At 41.9% G+C, this 16152-nt stretch overlaps 1 protein-coding gene and 1 non-coding gene across 2 annotated transcripts; both read right to left on the reverse strand.

Moving 5' to 3' along the window:
• Positions 1–3784: 3784 nt before the first annotated feature.
• LOC148926688 (small nucleolar RNA R71) lies at positions 3785–3891 on the reverse strand. Its single transcript, XR_016131881.1, has one exon. It is a non-coding gene; the product is annotated as a small nucleolar RNA R71 (small nucleolar RNA).
• A 9892-nt stretch (positions 3892–13783) lies between these two features.
• On the reverse strand, positions 13784–15005 carry LOC148926689 (uncharacterized). Its single transcript, XM_089059217.1, has 3 exons — positions 14583–15005; positions 14195–14469; positions 13784–14093 (listed from the first exon to the last, which is right to left on the reverse strand). The coding sequence occupies exons 1-3, from the start codon at positions 15003–15005 to the stop codon at positions 13784–13786; spliced, it is 1008 nt and encodes a 335-aa protein (XP_088915343.1).
• Between the last annotated feature and the right edge of the window lie 1147 nt (positions 15006–16152).

Genomic DNA, 16152 nt, shown 5'->3' on the forward strand with positions numbered 1-16152 from the left:
TTCGTGGAATATGAGGTCCACTACCAAAAATGGTAAAAAGTGAAATGGGACAAACTTTGTGGGACGGACGGAAATGGAAAAATGAGACAATCTTTGTGGGACAGAGAGAGTACTCTTCATTCTTTTATAGTTGAGGATTCTTTTTGAGAGTTTAAGAAATTGATGTTTAGTGTGTTAAGTGGATAGGTAAAAAAGTAGATAAACTAAGAGTACAACTCCTTTTTGGTCCACAACATATAGTCAAATTACGAAATTTGTCCATTACATTCATTTTCAAGTTTTTGGGTCCATAACATACGAAAATCGCTCTCGGTTAGATCCTTTTTGGAAAGCTCTGTTAAAATGCAGAAGTCAACCGTTAATTAGCAAAAGTTTGAGTGAATTAAGCAAAAAATACCAATTTTCTATTCTTAAAAAACACTACCATTTATTTGTTTTATTAAAAAATTAAATTTATTTATTTTTCCCAAATTATTTCATTTCCCTCTCTTTATCACTAACACACTTCATCGTTTTATTATTACTCTCTTTCTTCCACACACAATCAGCGAAGAACCCTAATTCTTCGTCTGGTTTCCCCTACCCTGCAACACACCGACAAATCGTTTGAAATGCATCGGTCGACTTCCAGCAGCAATTCCGGCGACAACGGCGGTTGGCGCGACCTTCAATTTAGGCCTCTACTCTGCTTTTGTAAGAAGGTAGCAACACTCTGAATCGTCAGAAACAATACCAAACCGTCAAAAGGGAAGCTTTACTTTACTTGTGAGAAGAACGAATGCAATTTCTTCAAGTGGTGTGAGCCGGTCCATCAAGGAGAAGCCTCTTCTTCGTCAACCTCAGTTGTTGCTTCTGATTTAGGGTTGGTTTTAGCAGAAATTAATGAAAACATTGAGGCGGTACAGTTGATGTTGGACGAAATTAAAGCAGAAATGAAGGCAAAATTGGAGAAATTAGTGTATGTTGTTGTATATTCTCTATGTTTTGCAGTTGTTGTTGGGATATTTTGTGTGTTGAGTTAATTTGATAAAAATCCTAGTTTTTGTCTGAAATTTGTATTTTGAGTTCGATGCATTTGCGAGCTAGCTTGCTTGCTTGCTTCTTCTTCTTTAACATTCGAACTTGGGTTTGGAATTTGGGTTATAAATATGCAAAAATATACATGTGAAAGTCATCCTTCATATTTATAAAGTACTTCAAACGGTCAATCACAAACAACACGTTACTTGAAGCTGGTTGCATCTTCACACACCAAAACAAACAACACCCAAACCCATAAACCAACAATCTAGCTACAGTCAAGAAAACCAGCAAGTATGCATTGTATATGCTCTATGTTTTGTAGTTGTTGTTGGGATATTTTGTGTGTTGAATTAATTTGATGAAAATCCTAGTTTTTGTTTGAAATTTGTATTTTGAGTTCGATGCATTTGTGAGCTAGCTTGCTTCTTCTTCTTCTTCTTCTTCTTCTTCTTCTTCTTCTTCTTCTTCTTCTTCTTCTTCGAATACCCACCCGTTCTGAACTCCTTATGCCTTTCGAATCTTTCTTCTTCTTCTTCGAATATCCACCCGTTCTGAACTCCTTATGCCTTTCGAATCTTTGTATTTGTTGGTGCAAATCTCACCCGTTGCGATGTATGCTTGATACGCCCTGATTTTGCACTGTTTTAAGGCCATTATTTGGTCCGTTTTTGTTATCAAAATCACTCTACATGTCCATTATTTGCATATTCTATACATTTTGGTATTTTGACGTGTTTTGTGAGAAATGTGCATATTTGAGCCGAAAAGGGGAGTAAAAACGCATAGTCTGGAAATCTGGAGTCAGACGGCGACCGGCGACCGCCGCGAAGTTGTACGGCGACCGCCGGCGCCCGGCGGTCAAAGCTATGTGGCGGCCCGCCTCGGAAATTTAAGCTAGGAGAAGAGTCTCGCCCGGCGACCGCCGGAGGACATGTGGCGGTCCGCCACCGAAGGGTCAGAGTCTCTGGACTCCAACGCGGCGACCGCCGGCCAAGGTGCGGCGGCCCGCCGGAGAAAGGCGGCGAATCCGACCAGCCCTAGATTTGCTCCAAGATTTACCAAATTTTGAAGATCTTTTCCTTCTATGATGAGGAATAATCTTCCCCTATAAATAGGACCTCAAGCTTCATCAAGAAAAGAGTTTTTTTTCCGACACACAACAAGAACACATTCATAGAGATCAAAAGCTAGAGTACTTCAATTGTGCAAGGAGTTGAAGAAGGATTTCAAGAACATCAAGAACGACAAGGATTCAACCTACGGGTTTTATTTGCTTTAGTTTTATGTTCAAATTGCTTTCCCTTCAATCTATGTTTTTAGTTTATTCAGTCATGTGTAACTAAACTCATAGGATTCTAGGGATGTGTTAGTAGCAACTTTGGTTATACAATTCCGTTTTCTATTTAATATCCGTTTTGTTTTTACTTTGTTTCTTCCCTAAGTTAATCATGATGCTTCATAATTGAGTGACACAATTATGTATGATTCAATACAACTTGCTTCATAACTGTGACAGAGTTCTAGCGAGTTAGATCCACTTAGTAGACACTACAGTTAGCTTCCTTTAATACGGCACTGTTAATTGAGAGTGAGGACTTTTCAAGGGTCTTAGGAGCTTTTTGGAGTTACGTGTTAGGATTGACAACCCTAATGTTAGTAATCAACGTTTGTTTCGCATGAGCATAAGCTAGGTGACTCGTCCTTTCAAAGTATTAACTGTGCTAGGGTATTGTAGTTTGGAATTTGTATAACCATTAAAGCGAAAGCACATCCCTGGAATTCTCCTTATCTCTATACTTTTTTCTCCGTGATTTGCTTGTTTTTAGTTGTTTACTGTTTTTAATATTTACTGTTTTCAAAAAGTTTCCAATAATTCTTGCTTCTCCAGATAGTAATTGAGTTCTAGTAGAAGATAGACACTTTGTGTACATCTTCCCCGTGTTCGATACCCGGTACTAACCTTTTGCTATACTATACCTACTCTGTATACTTGCAGGTATTTATAGTGCAAATAAAAAGTGCATCAAGTTTTTGGCGCCGTTGCCGGGGAAGACAATTCACTTTGGAGTGATATCTTCAAACGGATAATTTTACTACTTTGGATTTTAATCGCTTTCATTTTATTTTTATTGCTTTCTGTTTTAATTTTTTTTTAGTTTAATTTGTTTTTGTTTTCGAGTCTTGCAGGTTTTGTATGCGAACGCGTTCTGGGAAGTACATCTTAGAGCCGCTTGATTTAGAGCTTGAAAGAACTCGTAGAATAATAAGAAGTGAAAAAGGATCAGGAAAAATGGGTGACCGAACAGATATTGAGAAGCTGCAGGAGATGGTGAAGTTGCTGATGGATGAGAGAGATGCGGAGAGAGCAGCCCGAGAAGCCATGGAAAAGAAGAACAGAGAAACATTACCTGTGATGAACATGTTCAATCATGGGAATATGATCACGTTTCCTAACGGCCCTCGTATTGATGCTAACAATTTTGAGTTACGCATGCCCCTTATCCAAAGGGTCGAGCAAACTCCTTTTGCAGGTAGGGCGACTGAAGATGCTAACCGCCATCTCTCCAAATTCGTGGAAATCGCATACACTCTGAAATTAAATGGTGTCGACGACGATGCCATACGGGTAAGACTTTTTCCATTCTCATTGATTGACTCTGCTAAAGAGTGGTTTGAGTGTATGCCACCAGAAAAGGTCTCCACATGGAAGGACATCGTAGCTACCTTCCTCGACAAATACTACCCGCCAGGCACTATTTTGAAGCTCAAAAGTGAGATCTTTCAGTTCACACAAGGCCATGACGAGCCCCTCTATGAGGCATTTGCTCGTTTCAAAGCTCTTCTTCGAAAATGCCCAAACCATGGTTTTTCCATAGACCATCAGGTAGGAATCCTCTATAATGGATTTAACGAGAAAATATGTGCTATGCTTGATTCAGGGGCAAATGGAGGATTTCTAAGAAAGACAGGAGAGGATGCCATGGCAGTGATCGAGGAGTTCGCCACCAATAGTCGGGGGTGGTCGAAAGAAAGGCATGCCACGAGAAGAGTAGCGGCCATAGAAGAGGCCGAGGAAAGTTCTTTTGCTAAGGAGTTAGCAAAACTTAGAGTCAGGATTGATCAAATGGACATCTCGAGGAAGGAAGATCCAATTCCGGCAACTTCCATAGTGGCAGTCAATGCACCCGAAACTGCCATATCAACTGTGGAAGAAATAAACTACGTGCAAGGAGGCGGTCCCAGAAACTACAATAACAATTATCGCCCTAATCAGGGGGGCGGCAATTTCAATAATTATAATGGGAACCGTCCGCACCCAAATCTTTCTTATTCTAACAATAATTACTTGCAACCCCCTGCAGGATTTAATGTTAGCAAAGGAGGAGTGGTTGAGCCGATGAAGAAGGAAGATAAGTATGAACAAGGAATCACGAAGATCTTGGAAGTAATTACGCAAGATAGGAAGATTGATGACACCAAGATCGGAGTGGTCGAAGCAAGGATAAACAACCTCGAGCAAGGAATGAACACAATCTCGGCAGCTGTAACCAATATTACCACTCAAATGGAGCAAATTCAGAAGAAGTTAGATGAGGATAGAGCAAAGGCAGTAGCAAGAGTGGATGATATTAACAAGAAATGGGTGGCAAAGCAGAAATCTGGGGACTGCCCAGTCGCCGGCGGACCGCCGCAGACCACGCAGCGGCCCGCCACTGAGACGGCAGAGACACCAACCAGGCAGGACTGCCCAGTCGCCGGCGGACCGTCGCACACCCCGCAGCGGCCCGCCACAGAGAAGGCAGAATCGTCCACTAAGCAGGGGCTTGTGCGGCACAACGGGATTGTACTCCCTTTTCAGCCAAAGAGGAAGTTCAAGCTTGAAGAGCAGTTCAAGCAATTCCTTAACATGTTTTGCAAGGTCCATACTAACATTCCACTTGTTGAATCGTTGCAGGAAATACCAAAGTATGCAAAGCTACTAAGGGAGGCGGTAATGAGGAAGAAAAAGCCGACTAAAGCCGACCTTAAGCTACCGCATCATTGCAGCGAGATCATCCAAAAGGAACGGGTAGTGAAGCAAAGAGATCCGGGCCAGTTCATCATTAGGTGCCGAATTGGAGAAGGGAAGGTTGACAAAGCACTGTGCGACTTAGGATCGTCCATCAATCTCATGCCACTGAAGTACTACGAAAAGCTCAACATCGGGCCACTCAAATCTTCAGATGTAACACTCAGACTGGCCGATAACTCGTCCATCAAGACTGTAGGTATGATTGAGGATGTCCTAGTTAAGGTTGATGATTTTATTTTTCCCGCCGACTTTATTGTGCTTGACATGAAAGTAGACAAGAACGTCCCTCTAATCTTAGGGCGAGATTTTCTTGCCACTTGCAAAGCTTTGATTGATGTAGGTCGTGGCGAGATTACAATCAGAGATAATCATAGTCAATCCACCTATAAGATCGAGCGCGAGATGCTAAAATTTGAGGAGGCAAAGCGGGCAAAAATGGAACAACAGTGCAGAGCAGTCATGGCTACCGACTTGACCAAGCCCAAAGATCCCTTTGAAGCGGAGGATCCTTCTACCTCCACTATCTACATTGTCAAAGAGGTAAGACACTCTTCTAAAAAGGGTGATGCTAATTCTTCTACATCTGCTCCACAGAAGAAGAAACAGAAGAGAAAGAAAACACCCAAAGAGGACCCCGAGATATACGTCATCAAAACCAAAGAGGGGAAGTACAAGTGGTGGAAGAAGCTAGGGACCAAGTTGCTCCCTATGCCAATTTTCAACACTCGAGTTATTGATCCGCCCAACTAGTGGGCCACTTCAAGTCGAGCTAACGACTTTAACAAAAGCGCTTATTGGGAGGCAACCCAATTTTCTTTTATTTTTTTTTATCTTCTCGTTTTTTTTTTTTTTTTTTTTTTTTTATGATATGTTTAAAAAAAAAAAAAAAAAAATTTGCGGGTGGCGGTCGCCGCCCTTAAAGCACGGCGGTCGCCACACGTGTGTTAACATGTGCAGGAAGGATCGGGCTTAGGGCGGGCCAGAGTAACCGCTGCACGGGCCGCGGCGGCCCGCCAGGATTGCTGTTTACGAAGGCCCGTGTGGCGGCCCGCCACGAGAGACGCGGCGGTCGCCACACGCAGTCCAGAGACGGGAGTGAGCCATAAAAGGTATGTTTTCCATTCCTTTTCACATTCCTTCTCAAATTCCTTCCTTGCACACAACCCCCACCTATATAAATCACCAAACTCACACACCCACACTATCATTCTCTCGATTCTCTCAAAGTCTAGAGCTCTTCTTCTACAAATTCTCTCCACAAAAAGGTATGAATCCTAACTCAATTTCTGAGTTTTGCTTTACTTCTTCCATGGATTGTGCTTTATTTTGGGTGAATTGTTCGGTAGAATCTCTTAATTCATGATGGGGGATGACTATGTGTATGAATTTTTGAATTCTATGGTTTAAATTTTGCTTGATTGGTGATTATTAAGTTGTGAATGATGATTCTCTCTTGGTTTATAATGTTTAAAAGTTGCAATCATGTTCATAGCATTGTGAGGCTATTATTACGTCCATGAATTGCAATATTTGTGATTTTGTAGAGATTGTTGGTTCTTATGGATATTTGGTTGATACGTCTCTGCATGGGGGATGAATTCACGTTGGGGGATGATTTTTTGTGTCCTAATTTTGTTGATTTTGCTTAACATGTTATTATGCTAGAAATTAGGATGCTATTTTACCCAAGCGTGCATATAAGTTCTTATCTCTTGATTTCTACTTGGTTGAATGCAAGTTTGGGGGAACTTTTGATCTCCTACTTGTTGGTACTCTTCTAAGAGTGTAATTTCTTTTGTAGGATAATGGGATCAAAAGGGAAACCAGAGAATGCGAAGAACTATGGCATTAGCCTTGCCACGGAAGAGCAAAAGGCTATGTGGAAGAAAGTGTCGGCCCGAGAGACGGCACCTTCTAGATATCCCCACGATTTCCCTCTCCAAACTTTGGGGATCATGGAGGATTTTTGGAAGTTGTGCGACGTGGGTGATGGGAATGGCCTCATCTACATGTTCCAAAGGAAGTGGCCATCGTTTCGAAAGTATACTCTCGAGTTCCTAAGCTCGCTAAAGGTTACTAAGGATCGCCGCCAAAATTTTCCACTTAGCATCGATTTCCGCCTAGGGAACCGTTGGCACTCGCTCACCATGGAAGAGCTTAGTGGGATCTTCCATTGCTTCGACCCCAACCCCGAAGAGGACAATGAATATGAATTTTCAGAGGTTTGGGGGGCGATGACAAATGAGCAAGAGCATGCAGCGGGCTATGCCAAGTCTTCATCAATTCGCAACCCCGTCTTGAGGTACCTCCATCGTGCTATGACTCAGCTTATGTTTGCTCGTATCGATGGGGGAAGTGTCTCCCAAACGGAGCTCAACGTGATGTGGTGCCTACTCAACAAGAAGGGAATCGATTATGGGACCCTCTTTACTTACTATGTGGATAGGATCACGAAGAAAGACGGGGGCGTCATTTGTTGTGGGGGATTGATTACGGCAATTGGCGAATATTTGGGGGTATCCTTTGCCGGTATGACGGAGGATGGTGGAAAAAAGTTTATCACTTATGAGGTGCTATTTTCGGTGGGACTTTTGAAGACCGATCAGTGGGGTCAAGGGTATTTTATGCAAGTAGCGGGGGATCACTTTCCCGTTCCACTCCCGCAATTGACCAAGGTCGATGTTTGGGCAAACCAAGCAAATTGGAAGCTCGACACACCCGCCCACCGGAGAGCTATCGAGGCTAACCCCGTCAATGGGGAATTTAGAAAGAGGAACATTCCCTCTCGCATTCCTCAATTTGAGCCCGATGAGGATTTCGCGTTTGATGCCATTGATAACTATGAAGAGGGCGCGGAGCATTCACAAGCTCAAGGGAATGAAGCACCGCCACCACCGCAATCCCAACCACAACGAGAAGAGGAAGAAGAAGAAGAGGAAGTGGAAGGACATCGCCGCCGGACAAGAGCGAACCGCCGCCGCGGGAGGCCAAATCCGGAAGAGGAGTTTCAAGTCAACACCTCCGCCCAATTAGGAGAAATTTTCTCCTACATGCAAAACATGTCCAACACTTGGGACAATCGATGGGCGGAGCAACAAGCGGAGAATGCCTACAACCGCCAAGGGTGGACGGCTCAAGGCGATTGGCGCACGGCGGAACAAGAATTTTGGGAGCAACAACGTTTGGAAGACGCTCATCGGCGTCAACAATATGAAGAGCTCCGAATGATGGCCGCCGAAGCTAGAGAGGAACGAGAGACAATGAGGAGTGATATCACGTACCTCGTTGGAGCTTTCGAGGATCTTAGCGCCCGTTTCCCTCCACCTCCTCAAGATTGAAGAAGTCAAGCTCGATGACTTTAAATGAGCATTTGTACCATGTTTTTGGATGTTTTTGAGACGTTTTATTTCCTTGATTTAACAATTTTTGCTTTATTTTTAAGTATTTTTGGTTTTGGTTTAATTTTGTGCTTTGCAAAAATTTTCGCAGGTTCTGACCTCTCCGTGGCGACCGCCGCAACCACTGCGGCGGTCCGCCACCTGAACGCTGGAAAGCTTCTTTGACGTGCGGCGACCGCCGAACAGCTGCGGCGGACCGCCAGCTGGAAACATTTTTCCAGCGCGATTTTTCGAAATTCTTCGAAATTTCGCCCCGCTCAACCTCTACGCGAAATTTTTCAGGGTACGTTTTTGTTTTCAGTAGTTTACTCACGTCCCTACCGACTCTACAAACTTATTTTACACTTTGTTGTAAATAAGTTTGGGGGGATGAAGTGGTGGACCGTGAGTTTAGGGTTTTCTTTTTGTTTTTTGTTTATTTTTGCTTTAATTTTCCAAAAACCCGTAGGAGATTTTTGTGTTCTAAAAATGTTTTCTTGAATCCATGTCATGAACATAACATGAAGAACTTAGAAACACGCATGCTTAGGGACACATTAGACCGAGTTGCCAATGATATTATATTCCATCTATGTTTAAGTGTGGCTTAACGTTTTGATATGATGGTTGGGTGAAAAGGTGCATAATTAGTGAATTGCTTGTTCGCCTTGAATCGTGCTTCTACCTTGTGAGATTTGAGCCTTAAATTCTTTCTTGTGTGATTTATCTGTATGCATGTATATGTTTCTAGAACTTGCTCCTAGTCTGCCTAAGTTTACATAGTGTTTAAGTTGATTTAGGAGGATGTTAGGCCGTCTTTTCTTAGCTACTTTTATATCCAAAATTTTCGACCCTCTCAAATTTTTCCTTTGGAGCCAATTTTGAGCCTTTAAGCCTTTTCTTTGGAAGCCAAAATAAATGGGGGGACAATTCCTTGGGTTAATATAGTTTTTGTTATCTTCTTTTGTAAAGGAATTGGAGAGATAAGGAGGAAAGTATAAAAAGTAGTGTGCTTAATATTAAGAAAGTACAAGTTGCGAAATTGAGAAAAATTCCAAATATGTGCTTGATCTTAGAAAAAAGAGAAAGGATGTGTAAGAAAGTAAAAAGAAAGAGAAAGACAAAGAAAGAAAAAAAAAAAAATATGTGTGGAAGGTTGTGAAAAAAAAAAAAAAAAACCGAAGGATTGAAAGTAAGTTGAAGGAGAAAAATAAAGTGTTAGAAGTGCCTTAAGTTTTAGAAAAGTGGAGTCATCCTAACTCTACTTGGGATATTTTTATATTTGAGTCACTTTTTAGCCAAATATTCCTCACCTACCAAAGAGCCTACGTTACAACCGAAAAGAAAGACCTTTCGGACTTTTGATGCTTAATCACATTGAGTAGAGGAGGGATTAGACTTTGAGCAAGCCTATGGTAAACTTTGCATGATGCATGATTTGAGTGATTTGCACTTTACCTTTATACACTTTGAGAGTGAGAGAAAGAACACTTCCCATCTTTGGAAGTTTGCCACATGTGAGTGCTTGAATTCAAGGTGTTCCACGAGTTAGTAATGAAAGTGCACTATTAAGCCTTGCTTGATTTGATTGTGTTAATCCATGCTTAATCTATTCTTTCATCTTTTGAGGCAATTATGACGTCTAGTCTTTGTGCATTCCGTGCGTCTATTCTTGTGTCTTTAGTGTTTTGTTCGAGGACAAACAAAAATGTAAGTTTGGGGGAGTTGATACGCCCTGATTTTGCACTGTTTTAAGGCCATTATTTGGTCCGTTTTTGTTATCAAAATCACTCTACATGTCCATTATTTGCATATTCTATACATTTTGGTATTTTGACGTGTTTTGTGAGAAATGTGCATATTTGAGCCGAAAAGGGGAGTAAAAACGCATAGTCTGGAAATCTGGAGTCAGACGGCGACCGGCGACCGCCGCGAAGTTGTACGGCGACCGCCGGCGCCCGGCGGTCAAAGCTATGTGGCGGCCCGCCTCGGAAATTTAAGCTAGGAGAAGAGTCTCGCCCGGCGACCGCCGGAGGACATGTGGCGGTCCGCCACCGAAGGGTCAGAGTCTCTGGACTCCAACGCGGCGACCGCCGGCCAAGGTGCGGCGGCCCGCCGGAGAAAGGCGGCGAATCCGACCAGCCCTAGATTTGCTCCAAGATTTACCAAATTTTGAAGATCTTTTCCTTCTATGATGAGGAATAATCTTCCCCTATAAATAGGACCTCAAGCTTCATCAAGAAAAGAGTTTTTTTTCCGACACACAACAAGAACACATTCATAGAGATCAAAAGCTAGAGTACTTCAATTGTGCAAGGAGTTGAAGAAGGATTTCAAGAACATCAAGAACGACAAGGATTCAACCTACGGGTTTTATTTGCTTTAGTTTTATGTTCAAATTGCTTTCCCTTCAATCTATGTTTTTAGTTTATTCAGTCATGTGTAACTAAACTCATAGGATTCTAGGGATGTGTTAGTAGCAACTTTGGTTATACAATTCCGTTTTCTATTTAATATCCGTTTTGTTTTTACTTTGTTTCTTCCCTAAGTTAATCATGATGCTTCATAATTGAGTGACACAATTATGTATGATTCAATACAACTTGCTTCATAACTGTGACAGAGTTTTAGCGAGTTAGATCCACTTAGTAGACACTACAGTTAGCTTCCTTTAATACGGCACTGTTAATTGAGAGTGAGGACTTTTCAAGGGTCTTAGGAGCTTTTTGGAGTTACGTGTTAGGATTGACAACCCTAATGTTAGTAATCAACGTTTGTTTCGCATGAGCATAAGCTAGGTGACTTGTCCTTTCAAAGTATTAACTGTGCTAGGGTATTGTAGTTTGGAATTTATATAACCATTAAAGCGAAAGCACATCCCTGGAATTCTCCTTATCTCTATACTTTTTTCTCCGTGATTTGCTTGTTTTTAGTTGTTTACTGTTTTTAATATTTACTGTTTTCAAAAAGTTTCCAATAATTCTTGCTTCTCCAGATAGTAATTGAGTTCTAGTAGAAGATAGACACTTTGTGTACATCTTCCCCGTGTTCGATACCCGGTACTAACCTTTTGCTATACTATACCTACTCTGTATACTTGCAGGTATTTATAGTGCAAATAAAAAGTGCATCAATGCCCGGGCGGGTAAATAGCTTTGTTGTGTGAAATGGAAAATAGTGGTTCTGTTCGGAGCATTGGGCGTGCATTTCTGGCGGGTCTCCGACAAGATTCACGTTGCTGCTATGCTGAATTTTGTGTTAAAGCGTAGTGCACACCAATTGTTTGATGGAATGTTTAAGTGAGATCCAATAAGTTTTTTACATCATATGCACAAATTTGAATTAATTAAAAAAATAAGTCATATCCAACAAACACTTAAATGAACAGAGATACCTTAATGTAATCAAACAATATGTCAAACCGATCCCCATTGTTATTGTTATCTGCATGGCTGCGCTTCGTTATCAGTGAAGACAGAGCCTCCATCGCCTTGTCGTATGGACACGGCATAGTATCTACCGATTCATTTCCATCTTTATTTACATAAGAAATGAATAATCACCAAAAAAATGAACTAAATCAGCTGAAATTCCTACGCACAAATATATGACCAACGTCAAAAGAGCATTATACATTATCGAATTTAGGCGTGCTCACTTTTCGACATTTTTTCTATCCAAACGGGCATTATATAGTATCGATTACACAACCACATAGTTTACCAACAATAATTATCAGACAGAGTAGTATATATTAGTTCATTCTAGTTTTATTTGAAAATTAAATCAAATGCAGTATTTGAAAGAATTTAGACGTGCTCGCTCACCTTTCGACATCACTTCAATCCGAAGGAATGCTTCCCTGCTTGAAAATCGGAAGATAGTACGATTCACCGAAGCAGAGATGTTTGATTGATATATGTATTTGTGTGCGTGTTTGTGTGTGTACATAGAGAGAGTGTGTTGGCGTGAAGCTGACGAGCTAAAAGGAGAAAAGATGCAGAGATGCACAGCTGCATATTTTCTGCATTTAAGTTAGCTCCAATAAGCTTTTTACATCGATGAAAACAACGAACTTCCATAAAAAATCACATACACTTGGACAAACTAAACCATTGTATTGTCCCCGGCTTGCACGAACTTCCATCAATTCCAATTTCCTGCAACTTCTTATCATCAACATCTTATCATCAACGAATTGCTTCTCCAGAATCTCAACATTGACATCAGAAACTACACATATCAAATCAAGATTCAAATCAACATTCAAAACGCATTGCAGATAATCTGCCTAATCCTTTCCTATCAAAAGTGCATCTAATTTCATCGATAGACATTCACAAAGCCTTCCAATTTATTCAATTAACCAAGAAAAACAAAAGATGCCTCATTCAATTAACCTAAACACAAGAGCTTTATCATTAAAATAAAATCAGCAATAATTCAGCATTAGCACTAAAACAAACCAAGAAAATATGTTTTGCATCACGCAATAATCCAGCAAAATAAAATACACGTCCTCCATACTCGTTACTTGAAGCTGGTTGCATCTTCACATGCCAAAACAAACCACACCCAAAACCAAAAAACCAACAATCCAGTAATAGTCAAGAAAACCAACAAGTATTCATTGTACATGCCAAAAAATCGATCACTAAATCAAGGTGTTTTCTTCTTTGAAGGGACCGAGGACGACCCCCATTTCTTCTTCGGAGTGAGTGAGGATGAGCCATGTTTCTTCATGAGAGGGTTAGAGGACGAGGCACCGCCTTCCGCAAACATCTTCGCAATTGTACTTTCACAACGTGCCTTATTGTGTCCCGGCTGGCAGCACAAACTGCACTTTGGTTGTTCCTCGGCACGATTCCGTTTCTTTCTTACAGTTGGCTCTACAAAACAATAATCAATGAATCAAACTAATTTTGTGAACAGATTGTAGCACAACAAATAAGTACTCAGAATTCAACAAGAGGCATGCCTTTAGGCAGTTTGGCAGCTTGAGTGCCTTGGGGACATCTCCTCTTGTTATGTCCTTTTTCACCACAAAGATGGCAACTGTAATCTGCCATCAGGCCCTTCCTAGACATTTTCTTCCTCCATCATCCACCTCTCGGAAGTTAACAAGGCGACGAGCTAATCTCGTTGTCTTTGCTTTGACTTTGCGTATCTCGGCCTGCTCTTGAACCGACTTCATCCTTGATCCCCTAGGCCGTCCCAGTAGTCGTCTAAGGTCTGGTGGAACAACATCTGGATGGGGATTCTTCGGCCACAAATCCGGTCCATGTACCGGGTAGATCACACCTGCATAGACCTATCGGAACGTCTCCGTTGAGTAGCAAGTAGGTATGAAAGACTCTACGGTCTCTGATGATAACTGGATGGCAGCACATGTGTGTGGGCATGGCAGCGCCGTCAGCATCCAACGCCTACAACTGCACGTCCGGTCCCTTAGATCGACCACAAATTGTTCATTGAATTTAGTGTTCACTTGATAAAACCATTCACCGGCCTCCCTCACCATACAGTCTCTAACTTTGGCCTTCAACTTCTCGATCTTCTTCTGTATCTTGGGGCCGACACAGTCATCGAGCCTTTGAGCCATCTTCCGCCGGGTTGTGAATCTGTCCATCAAATACATACGAATGCATTTCAGCATACCATATAAGGGCTTATCACTTGCAAAAAGTAAAACCCGGTTATAGCATTCTGAAATATTATTCACGAGTATGTCACATTTGGCCTCAAAATCGAAGAAGGCTCGGCTCCAATTCTCCTTTGAAGATGTGTGGTCAGCCACTTGTGTGCTCCACAGTTCAGTTGCTTGATTTCATCCATGACCCTATTGAAGGCATATTCATTCGTCGCATGAGCGACTTCCCAAATCTTGTCCTTCAATGTTGTCGAGGTGAACACCTTCTGGAAGTTATTATGCATATGCCACACACAGAATCGGTGCTCGGCCATATGGCAGCAACTCCGTACCGCATTGATAAACCCCTGCCAACATAGTAAATTATGCACAAGTCCATAATTAGCATTTGTCATCCTGATAACTTTCAGAGTATATATAAAAAAATTTAAAAAAAAAGAAACTTTCAGAGTATATATACCTTCTGTCTATCCGATATGAAGGTCCACTTGCTTGAGTCATTGATTTCCAAATCTTTGACTAAAAGTTTCAGGAACCAGCTCCACGTCTCAGTACTCTCGACGACTACAACGGCAAATTCAATGGGAAATATCTGATCGTTCGGGTCTAATCCAATGGCTGTCAATAGTATGCCCTTCCCTTGCCCTCGCAAGTGGCATCCATCCAGTACCACAATACGTCTGCAGTATTGCTTGAATGATGTTTTGCATGCTTCATAGCAAACATAAATTCCAGCGAACTTCTCATTCCCATTTGAAAGCCGCCTCGTAGCTAGCACGACGGTGCTCCCTGGATTAGCCCTAATAATCTCTGCCTTGTAATCATGCAGCCTCTTGTACTGCCTGATTACATCGCCCTCGATCATCCTCCTCGCTAGTGCCATTGCACGCTATGCCTTTCCGAAGGAAATGTTAATCTTCAACTCGTATTTGACTTTATCAATAAATTAAATAACTGTCATTCCCGGGAAGATCCTCATATCCTCTTTGAAGTACTTAGATAAGAGCCTGAAATTTATATAAATAATGACATTAATCAACTGAAAATTAACTAACTGAAATAAATCAAGAAATTATTAGACTAAGTACCGGGCATTAGCGCAACCGTAGGCGTAAGAAGCACCTCCACACTTGTGTGTTGGCTGCAACGATGAAATCTGCCAGCAGCCAAGAGAAGGCCCGTGGGTAAGGGTAATCTTCCAAGGACAACCCGTTTTATTCTCCTTAATCCTTTACAACCCACGACACACGACAATGCAACGTATTGTATCGTTCTTCGACAGCCTCAACTTCTTACCCGCCTTTACACCTTCATGCCGGATAACTTCATTGAAATCATCTTTTGAGTTGAAGCGCAGACCTACTTCCAATCTTGGATCATTCAATTCTGTGGCCGACTTGAATCTTCGGCTCACAACCTGGGGCATAGCTGGGTCACCTTCACCACCCAAACTCTCATCCTTACTCCCATCCTCACTAGGTGAATCACTCGGTAGGTTGTCACTTGAAGTCACCTCATCCCCATCATCTATGACTCACATTGATTCCACCACATTCTTCCATCCCTTGACTTGTGCCGCCATGATTTCGTCCTCATCCTTGTCGCTTAATTCATAGTCGCTGTCGAAAAATGTAGGACCATCATCATCAACCTTTTCCTTTCCCTTTGCCTTAGACCTTCTCTTAGACTCTTAAACCTCATCAACCTTTCTCTTTCCCTTCTTCGTGGCCACAACCTCATCTTCAAACTCCTCACTGTGCATGTCAAGATCCAACCACCCCCACCCTCAACCTCTAACTCACCCACTACCACATACTCACTTGCTGAATCCTACCCAGACCATCATCAAAAAACATGTACCCTAAACCCTAATCCCTCACCAGGCTCATCAGCACCTTCACCATCTTCCTGACCCCCATCCTCCACTTCACTTGAAGAACTTACAGTAACACCATCTTCCATTCTTGCTGTTGCATCTTCCATTCTTGTTGTTGTAGCCCTATCCAGAAACAAATTATTGTTGTAGTCTC

This window comes from Salvia hispanica, chromosome 5 (assembly GCF_029641045.1).
Source record: "Salvia hispanica isolate PSC_SH4W2 chromosome 5, Shi_PSC_v1, whole genome shotgun sequence".
NCBI classification, from domain to species: domain Eukaryota; kingdom Viridiplantae; phylum Streptophyta; class Magnoliopsida; order Lamiales; family Lamiaceae; genus Salvia; species Salvia hispanica.

What these genes read in the sequence shown, in the direction of transcription:
- LOC148926689 (XM_089059217.1), bottom strand. Translation starts at nt 15,005, where the DNA reads ATGGCACTAGCGAGGAGGATGATCGAGGGCGATGTAATCAGGCAGTAC. An exon ending in TCATATCGGATAGACAGAAG is followed by an intron (nt 14,470 to 14,582) that starts GTATATATACTC and finishes CTATGTTGGCAG; the next exon opens with GGGTTTATCAATGCGGTACG. An exon ending in AGGCCAAATGTGACATACTC is followed by an intron (nt 14,094 to 14,194) that starts GTGAATAATATT and finishes TTTGATGGACAG; the next exon opens with ATTCACAACCCGGCGGAAGA.